The following is a 10,316-nucleotide window of genomic DNA, read 5'->3' as shown; positions in this document are numbered from 1 at the left end:
TAATAATAAATTCAAAGATTTGCACGAATTTCCACAGGTGTTTCAAAAATAGCAAATCTACAACCTTGTAGCACAGCACAAAGTGACGCGCTATGAGCTTGTAGATTTGCAATTTTTGAATAGCCAAAGTATAATGGTTAAAATCTAAAGTGAGTGAGGGTGTACAGATGGAACTGTGACATAGATGAGGATCATGAGAGAGTGCCATCTGCTGGACAGGAATGGCACAGCCTTGACATTGACAGTCAGGTAGCCTACAGCAATGATTCCCAAACTTTGTCATGTCAAGGACCACCAAATTGACACTCATTAGCCCGTGGGTGGTCCACGGCATATATTTGAAAATATATGCCAAGGAATTTCAAACCCCCAGTTTGATATACATTAGTCTACGGACCCCCATTGAATGGCAATTTCTAAGTTAATTTAACTCTCGAGTTACAGGCCCATGAGGGTCCGTTTGGTTCCTAATTAATTATCATTTAGCTGGTGACCCTCTGGACTTCTCTCAATGACCCCTGGGGGTCCCCGGACCCTTTGGAACCACTGGAAAACCAATGGAATTTGTTTCTTTATTTATTCATTTATCATTTATGAAACCTTTTGAAAATCTTTTTTTTATCTTTTGAAAAATAATAATAAAAAAAAACATAAAAACGAAATGGAGGAAAAGGAAAACAAACCGGGAAATGTACCCGCAACCCATTAAAATGGGTACACGACCCAAACGTGTGTTTGGGAAACCCACTGTTTGGGAAAGGGTGATTACAGTAAGGCCGATTAGGGAAAGCCTCTCGTCGAGTAATCAATACCACACAAACAACTATTTATAACCCAGATGGCTGTTGAATGATTGGCATCATGGCACATAGCAGTGAAACTGAGTCACTCGGATGTCTAATTATAATGTGTGTCAACATGAAGTTGAACATGATATAAGGACAGCGGGGTGCAATCCCTGTGTACACGAAAGATCTTCAGAAACACAGAGAGGGTTTATCACTTAAAGGAGTAGTTCACCCAAAACATGACACTATTTTCTATCAATTAAACACTTTGTGATGCCTTGAATTCTTGGAGATTTTTCTTTGTCGGATTCCAGGACCAATCATTTGATGACCAGGGGAGACTCAAATGCAGGTCAATCGCATCAAGGTTATCAAATTATTGGTTTAGGAATGTGACAAAAATAAAAAGATCTCCGTGAATTCGAGGCTTTATGGGGTGTGTAATTGATAGAAAATAAGTCATTTCTGGATGAACTCCTTTAAAGAAGATCCATTCTGCGGTCTAATGTCTCCAGACTAACCAGTTATGAAACACATCATGCAGTACAGTATCTCAAATAATCGAATCTCACAATGTATGGACAGACATGACCGTGGCTTGAAATGTGAGCTACTGTAAGCATTTGTTTTCTGTTAATCACATCCACACAAACAGGTTCAGAATAGAAGGGTGGACTGGGAATAACAGCTCTGAATAGCAGTTGTATTCATGTCACTTTCGCGGTGGAAACATCGTGGGCATGTAGATCAGCCATTTTCGCTACTTTTGCAGACACTCTTGTACTACCTACAGTACCAACTAGGGCATTAATGGGCATTCTCAGAGGATGGAACCCATTGACATTTTACAGTATATTGGAAATAGGAAAATGTCAATATGTCTCATTCCCGCCATCCACTGTGCGTTTGTTTGACATTAAATGTTAAAGGTATATTCAGTGATTTGACTTAATTCAAATATCACTTATTTTTTCTTTTTTTCTGGATAATCCTCCCTACTATAGAGTGTGCTGACCATATAAGGAGTTCCTCCCTGTCCCCAGTGAGCCCCTGGGGTCAAAAAACCCTAGTTTCAGTTTTGGTGGCGGGTGGCAAAACCTTCATCCAATCAGGATGAGTGGGGCCTTCCTCCAATCATGATCGAGTGGGGGCGGGCCTTGGTGCACATGATGTTGGCCTGTTGCACTTCCCCCCACTGTAGAGCGTGCATGTGCACATTTTGTAACCGGGGCGGACTGGGTGGTTTTCCAAATCACCCAAAGCTCCTTTAAATGTTATTTAGGGCAGTTTATTGCTTGATTCGGCGTGGCGAGAGACAGGAAGCTGAGGGCAGAGAGAGGGAAAGAAGTGACTCAGGTCTATGGCTGGTCGACACACTATTCAGTCAGCAGGTTGAAAGTGGTTAAATGGTTTTTCTTTTTTTAGACACGAGACATGACTCCTCATCACAACTATTACCTTGTTTATTTCAAAACCACTGAACACAAGGAGGCCTCATTTATGGCTTTAATATTACAACATAAATTGTGACTCGATTCAACAGTGAATATCACTTTCCGATCGGTCCAGCACACAACGTACACCATGGCTTTGGGTCAGCACACAACGTACACCAAGGCTTTGGGTCAGCACACAACGTACACCAAGGCTTTGGCCACAGAGGATAAGGTTGAACCATTTAAGCCCTATTATATACTTTGTCGTACAATGAATAGTGAACAGCTGATCTGCAGCTGTTCACTATTCATTGTACGACAAAGTATATTGTCGTACAAGTTGTGAGCTTGCATGTGCTATTTACAATTTTAGAAAATTGACAATATGTGTATATACCATATTGCATATTATGACATGCACAGGTTTATAATAACTTATAATACACAAACAGTGTCTTCAGTAAACTGTTTTTTTAATCATTATTCCAACTGCTTTGAGCCCCAAAGTTAGTGTAGGTAGGATATTTCAGCCAAAAAGACAAACAAACAAAACAAAAACACTGATCCAAGTGGACTTTAGGATGAACTAGAACATGTCCCATTTCCTGATAAACCATGTTCTTATAAAGCACAACAACATCAGCAAAACTCTTGATCAGAACTGAGTGATTTCCATTAATAGATCTAATCGTTCACTTTGCTTGCTCCTTCCCCTACACACTGTATAGTGTAGCTTTATCGTTCTCCCAGAGGAACACCCATAAGCAAACCCAGACCTTGTAAAAGATTATTAAATTAACTAAGTGCAGTTTCAGGTCAAAAAGCAACTCTGGGGAAAGGGTAAACTTTTCCCTTGACCGGAATATACGGTAAGAAATGCCGTTATCAAACAGCAACGTACAAAATACAAATGCACATAAACTGACATTTGATTGCCTTGAGTATCTTCACACCGAATCTTGAATATTAGTCAACATTTGGTTCAAAGTGACCAAGTTTAAGGCAAATTGCAGAAAACAAAATGGTGCGTCCGCCTATGTCACATATTCATCCCATTCAAAAATGTACGTTTCTCTGGAGACATAATGTGTGTCGGATTGTTTCCACCAGGTTCAAATACACAGCAGCACATTCTGGTGCAACTATTAGGAAGTATTTATATATTATATATTATATTATATAATATATATATATTTTCAATATTCCGACTCCAAAATCTCTCTGACAAATGACAATCCGACAACTTCATATCCCATATATTCAGCTTTTGAAGAAACCCATTTCCAATGTCTTCAGTGTGTATAGTGGCCACTTTTATCATTACATATCAAGCATCCAACGTGACAGCATGTGGCATAATATAAGCCCTCTTTACCTTCCAGGTAAAACCGCATACCTGTCAGTCTGTATCTAACATACCGAGTCTAACCTGGTTGCCATCAGTCAAGAGGTGAGCCTATGGTCACTGGGTGGTGTAGCTGAGCTTGGTACCCTGTCTGTGGTACTCTGGCTCAGGGTAGATGGTTCGGAAGGTCAGGTTGATGCGAGGGCCACGGTCATGGTACTCTTTAGCTATCTGATGCTGTGAGGGAAGAGAGAGAGAGAGACACAGACAGTCAGTCAGTCAGAGAGAGAGAGAGAGAGAGAGAGAGAGAGAGAGAGAGAGAGAGAGAGAGAGAGAGAGAGAGAGAGAGAGAGAGAGAGAGACACAGACAGACAGACAGACAGACAGACAGACAGACAGACAGACAGACAGACAGACAGACAGACAGACAGACAGACAGACAGACAGACAGACAGACAGACAGACAGACAGACAGACAGACAGACAGACAGACAGACAGACAGACAGACAGACAGACAGACAGAGAAGAAGTTATAGAAAAGAAGCAAGGAAGGTCAAATGACCTGCTGATAGGTTGCATTTCCAGGGACAGAAGTGTACAAGTCAAACACAATACAATGATTACCATGAGAAAACTGAGCTATTACACGCTTCCTTAAAGCTTCTGCAATATCGTCAATAACAATACAAAATAAAATAAAAAGCACGCATGCACGACGTGCGTGCATGCATGTGTACTGCGTGTCACAGCCCAAGTTTGTTTTGGTGTTTTCAACACAAACACACACTTGCAAAATTAGGACAAAATGTGATAGGACAGACTGTCAACTTTTGACTCCATTAAACTTGTGGCAGTATGTATTGTGTTTCCATGTAAACCTATCAGACGATGATCTTTTGAAATTCAAAACAAACACAGATGTCTAGGGAATTGCTCAACTAGTTCAACATTCAACACAGTCCAGTGTTGTGGTGCCTGGATATGAAACCGAGTTCAGGGCAAATCTGTCCTCGCACACCCAGTACACATCAATGACACAAACACACATGACCTACAGGAGGTCAAGTATAGAGCGTCGCAGTCCCTCCCCCGACGAGGGCTATAGCTACACTACAAAGGACATGGCGGTACAAGGTGGTAGCATGTGCCCGAAAGATTTAACACACATACTGTACAGTGTACAGACAGTTCCATGAATAACGTCTGTACTGGGCAACTGCTCATTAGTTCAAAAATAACACTGTCAAAACAGGGAATAAAAATATAATGTTTTACATGCAGTATAGGTAAAGAAACTAAACTTTCTTGAAGAACACAGAATAATCATCATGGCCTTTTTTGGCACACTATATTATTGATCTCCACAGATCAGAATCATGGAATTTAGGTTGAAAATCTGCAAAGATTCCCTTAAAGGGTCAAGGGAAATATAACCATAAAGCACAACACATCCATGAGCAAAAAGCAGGAGATAAAATTTCCCTGGAAACCAGACGACTCTACCACAGGAGAAAACTTATCCATGGGGATTGGTCTACATTTTGCTCACCCCAGAGTTGTAGGTGACCAATCAGAGCCCGTTATTCAATGTGAGACTTTTTTTGCTGTGACGTTGGAATCTGTTTGTATTTGTAACCGCCTCTTGGAACAAAATCTTCCACACCAAAGTTTCAGACTAATATCTATGCAGTGACATTAGTCTGGCCATGCCAAGCTCAGATCATCTGCAACATGGACAGACCTGAATAAATATTTATCACTTAGCTCAAATTCCCTTTCTTGCTGGCTGAGGTGCAGTGAACTGAATGCAGTAGTGTCATGGACACCAGAGAGACAGGAGGGATGTCTTGGCAAGCCCTTGAAGGAGAGATGACGTCTTCCCACTAGACCCACTGCTCTATAAAACCGTACCTGGCCTTCTTCTCTAGTCTGTCATTTTTCAAGGTTCAAGGTTGTACTTTATTGTTATGTCTTGTGTACACTGTACAGGTACATAAGAGTAAACTTGTTTTTGTTTGTCTTCCTTCAAACAATGCAGCAGCATAGATAATAACAGCAGCAAATAAAAAGATAATATCAAGAGAGTGCAATAAAGAGCAAACAAATAAAAGAGTATCATTATGTACATGTGCATATGTTTTCCCTGTAGTAGCAAATGTAGGTGAACTTTGTGTAAACAACTTCACAGAAGGCTATGTCCCATATGGTCTCTGTCGGGAGGAAAACATATATATATATATAACTCAATTTTTGATTTATTTTCATAAATCAATGATATTGAACACATCTATTGAACATTTCCTGATTTATTTATTTATTTTTAATTTCCTGAAAACTCAACATTTTGGAGTTAGGTGGTTTTTCCCCTCAGACAGCGGAGCTATATTGAAGTTTAAGTACAATAGTGCGAGAAGAGGATGTAGGTGTGAGGGAAGTGTGTGTGTGTGTGTGTGTGTGAGAGTGTGTGGGGGGGGGGGGGCACATATTAACATATTATAAACCATAATCCTTCACTTCACTGTACATCTCCTATCCTATGCACATATAAACATCTAGATGTATTTTAAACACACAACGTCTCACTTCCTGTACATCTCTTTTTTTCATGTGTCTGAAGAAGAAGAAAAATGTTTCCATTTGAAAACTAGAGCTGTTTTAGCTCAATCCTTTCTCTACGTCACCCCGGCCTCTGAGATCCTCTCTTTCTTCTCTATATACGCTTGAGCCATTTTTCATACTTTGTTGTACCTCACAGCAATGCATTTTGAGCTGGTAGATCTGGTCATTTTGAAAACCTTCGCCTATAGGCCTAATGATATTTTTTTTGTCCTGTGTTTCTGACTGCATTGCTGCCAGGACAATTGAATTTCCCTCAATCACTGTCGATGTCCTGCTAACATCATGCCCATCGTTCATTTTTGCAGTTTGCCCTCCAACACACATTCTCAAGCTAGTAAAAACGGCCCGGATTTCGTATCTTTACTTATTCTCAGAGGATAGGCTACACAAACACAGGAACCCAGCAGACTTAGGTTACGGGGCACTGTCACAGGCCAAAAATGGCAGAGTAACTTCTCTTTTTTCTGAGGCAGAGCAGTGAATGACTATAATGAGCGATGAGGTTACTTTAGGAACAGCAAAACATTGTGGCTTATTTTGGTTACGGTATTATATTTGTTTAATGAGGTGAGGTTGAGAGAGACAGCTTTAACTACCTTAAACCTTAGCCCCCTCCCCTACAAGCTCACAGTGCTATGAAATGCATTGTCGCAACACTGTACACTAAATCCCTTGGCACTATCATCTCGGCTCACAATATATCCTATCACTGCTATGCCAATGACACACAACTGTTTCTATCCTTTCTATCCTAAGACTTCACTCTTTTGTTTTGTGTTCTATTTTTGAGGGGCATCCAGCTTTTAGTGTGTGTCCTGTCCACAAACTTTGTCCTACACAAACATCAAATTTCACACACACACACACACACACACACACACACACACACACACACACACACACACACACACACACACACACACACACACACACACACACACACACACACACACACACACACACACACACACACACACAGCCAATCAAATCATCGCTATGGGGTGATTAGCCAATCATCAGCCAATGTTTGTGTCCACACAAACCGTCAAAACTCCTACTTTTTTATCCTCACTTTTTAAGCCCGTCAGCCAATCAAATCATCGCTATGGAGTAAACAACACGCACACACAAAACCGGGCATCTTTCAGAGCCAAGCTGTCTCTATTAGCTGAGATGAATGGCTCGCCGAATCGAGCAAAACCATGGCCAGATAGGGAGTAAAACCATGGCCAGATAGGGAGTAAAACCATGGCCAGATAGGGAGTCATTACATCATAGACGACTGATAGACTGGTCACATGAGGTCCAAGTTCCACATGAAGGCATGCCAGCTTATTATTAGATCTTGTTTCTGTTATAAAAGCTCGTCTTTGTTCTGTTCCAGATGCTCGACGTGCAGAGATGGAAAGTAACGAAGTACAAGTACAAATGCTTTATCAAGTTTCTCGAAGCTGTCCCTGGCAGTCAGACAGCGTCCCAAGTCCCTAACTTAAGTAACAGACACATGGATGCAGTGCCCGCCTCCTGCACACACAGTATCTGTGAGTGCGATAGCCTATTTTGATTTAATTTACTGCCTCAACAGGTCAGCCGAACCACAGATTAGTCTGAACTTTGAAGTGGTCGTTTTTGTGCAAACCAATATCCTAATAAATCCTAAAACTGATAATGAAATGAATTGAGAAAGCACATGCAAAGAATGCACAAATTGTAATTTGGCTAATTCATCTATTTGTGTTAAGATATCATGGCTCGCCATTGTGTGTAATATAATGTTTACAAACATTTATGTCCGATTTAAAAATCCTATTACACCTGTAGCCAATAAAGCTGAAAAATGAAAATTACATAATTATTATTAGGAATACATTAGTCTCCTGTGTTAACGGTGCATACTGTATAGGCCTACAGTATATCTGAATAGGATGCCCATTTTGGGCGGGAACCCCTTTTGGTGTTTTAAACATTATGTTATAATTTAGCTATTGAAAAATATATTTTTGAAGAATCGTGAAAATATTTATTTCAGAAAACTGGAGGATTTAGAAGATTTCTTTTTTAAATTTCGACGTCAGGCCTGAATGGGTTAACCTCACGTCACCAGGCTTTCCACCTCAGGTCTAAAGCTGGTACCACATCACCGTTTTGAAACCAATCCTGGCGGGCCAGTTATAAGAAGAGGGTTTGGTGGGGATCTATTCAATTGAATAGCCTTCAATTATTTTAGGTGAAGTTACAGTTGGCTTTGCACAGAAACATCCAGTAAAAATACTTTTTACTTTTACTCTAAAAGCGCCTGTACCTTTTTTTACTTTTACTTGAGTAAATAATTGAATGAGTACTTTTACTTTTACCAAAGTCGTTGGTAAAGGTAATTGTACTTCTACTTTTCCCATCTCTGTCGACGTGGCATTACTGCACATCACTATTCTTGGTCGGCCCCCCAAGGTCTGGCAAAAATTGTAATAATAGTGTTTAAAAGTCTGTCACAAGGCAATATTAGTGATGTTTTCATCAGAGGGCCGTGAGAATCCCTCAGGAGCTGATGCTCACACAGATTCCTTTAGATCCCCCGATGAGTAAATTGTTATGACTCTGGTTACGGGACTACAGCGTTGACACACAACCCCATCAGCCAATTAGAGTAACCAAAAAAACTGATGTCATCTGCAGTCTCATTGTGTATATTATCTGTGTATATATCTTTTTTTCTTTTTGGGCTTGACCCTGTCTTATAGCTGTTTGCAGCTATATGTATTGTTTGGTTCAATACATCAAACATTCCCAAAAAAGCTAAACTTTTCACGAGTTAAAAACCAAATTCAATGTTTTTTCCAGTAATTTCATGAAGAAATCAAAGAAAAATCGAATAAATTCCATAAATTAGAAAATAAATCTTTAAAGAAGGAGTGCAGTGATTTTTGTTTTATGTGTCTATGGGGTTAACATTACTCACATTTATAATATTATATTATAATATTCACAAGTCTTCCCTGTGTATTTTTTGTTTCTTCCTGAAAAGCCAAATCAAATCGAATCAAAATGCAACACATTTTGTGACATCATAACCCTAACCCCTCCCCCATTGTCATACAACAACAGCTGTGGGCGAGGCTTAAGTTCAGGTGGTTTTTGATTGATTGATTGAAGAATTTATTAACAGTTTGCAGAATTACAGTACATTTCAAGCACAAACTCAATACAAAGGCTGTTAACTGTGAGTGGTGCTAAGGTGAAAACCAGGTATAGAGAGTATGCACATGCATGATTTTCCCATCAGGACACGCCCCCCTCATCTAGACTGAGTGGCAAAACATTGAGCAGCATGGAGTGTTGGAGTTTGGAAGCGCTTGTTGGAAATCACTCAACCGTCCTACGTGCCACCTGTTTCTAAATGTCACATAATGCAGGAGGCAGCAAAATGTGTTATTGAAAACAAGCACTTCCAAACTCTGACACTTCAAAATAATCAAATGCAGGGCATTTCTTGACAGAAAGTAGCTCATAACGTTTCTATGGTGGATTTTCATGAAACAAAAACTTTGCAGATAGAAAGAGGATAATTCAAGCTTTTCGTTCAGCTGCAATGTTGGTGAGTTTAACATTGTTTAATGCAATCAGACAGGACTTTTTTGTTTGGATGAATGGGCTGTCAAGGCCAGAAAGTAGTTTTTTGCCACTCAGTGGGCATTCCCGCATAACTTCCAGGTACGATGATGCCACACGCCTACCCTCTATACTTAATGAACTGGTGGGTGTGGCCATTGTACTTTTACTTAAGTCATTTTCAATTAGAGAATATGTACTTTTACTAATAGTAAAGTAAAATATTTTTCTACTTTTTCCACCACTGCCTCTAAGAATGTATTTTTCTCTCTCATGGCTGCCAGTTCCCACCTGATGTCGTGTGGGAGTTCTGATTGGTCCAGAGCGTACTGAATAACTACTAGCTTACATAAGGTCTTAAGACTAGGACTCAAGTCTAAGATGAACAGCTCATCAGAGATAGTGTCTCTCCTATCTCCTTTCCTTCCTCCAAAGAGGATGATATGATCTCCCACAATGCAACAGCACATACTATGCATTGGACATGGTCCTTTCCCGTTGGGCTCAACCTTCTTCCAGGA

General features: G+C 40.1%; 1 protein-coding gene across 1 annotated transcript in view; it reads right to left on the bottom strand.

Annotated features, from left to right (window-relative positions):
• Window positions 1-2,233: 2,233 nt before the first annotated feature.
• The window catches only part of alkbh3 (alkB homolog 3, alpha-ketoglutarate dependent dioxygenase), a 28,585-nt gene continuing 20,502 nt past the window's right edge, over window positions 2,234-10,316 (bottom strand). Inside the window, exon 10 of the mRNA XM_079501044.1 lies at window positions 2,234-3,806. Coding sequence (XP_079357170.1) covers window positions 3,687-3,806 — 120 coding nt within the window. The 3' untranslated portion in view covers window positions 2,234-3,686. The remainder of the gene's footprint in view (window positions 3,807-10,316) is intronic.

Source organism: Electrona antarctica (genome assembly GCF_951216825.1).
Source record: "Electrona antarctica genome assembly, chromosome: 5".
Lineage (NCBI taxonomy): Eukaryota > Metazoa > Chordata > Actinopteri > Myctophiformes > Myctophidae > Electrona > Electrona antarctica.
This window is presented reverse-complemented; position numbering and strand designations above follow the sequence as displayed.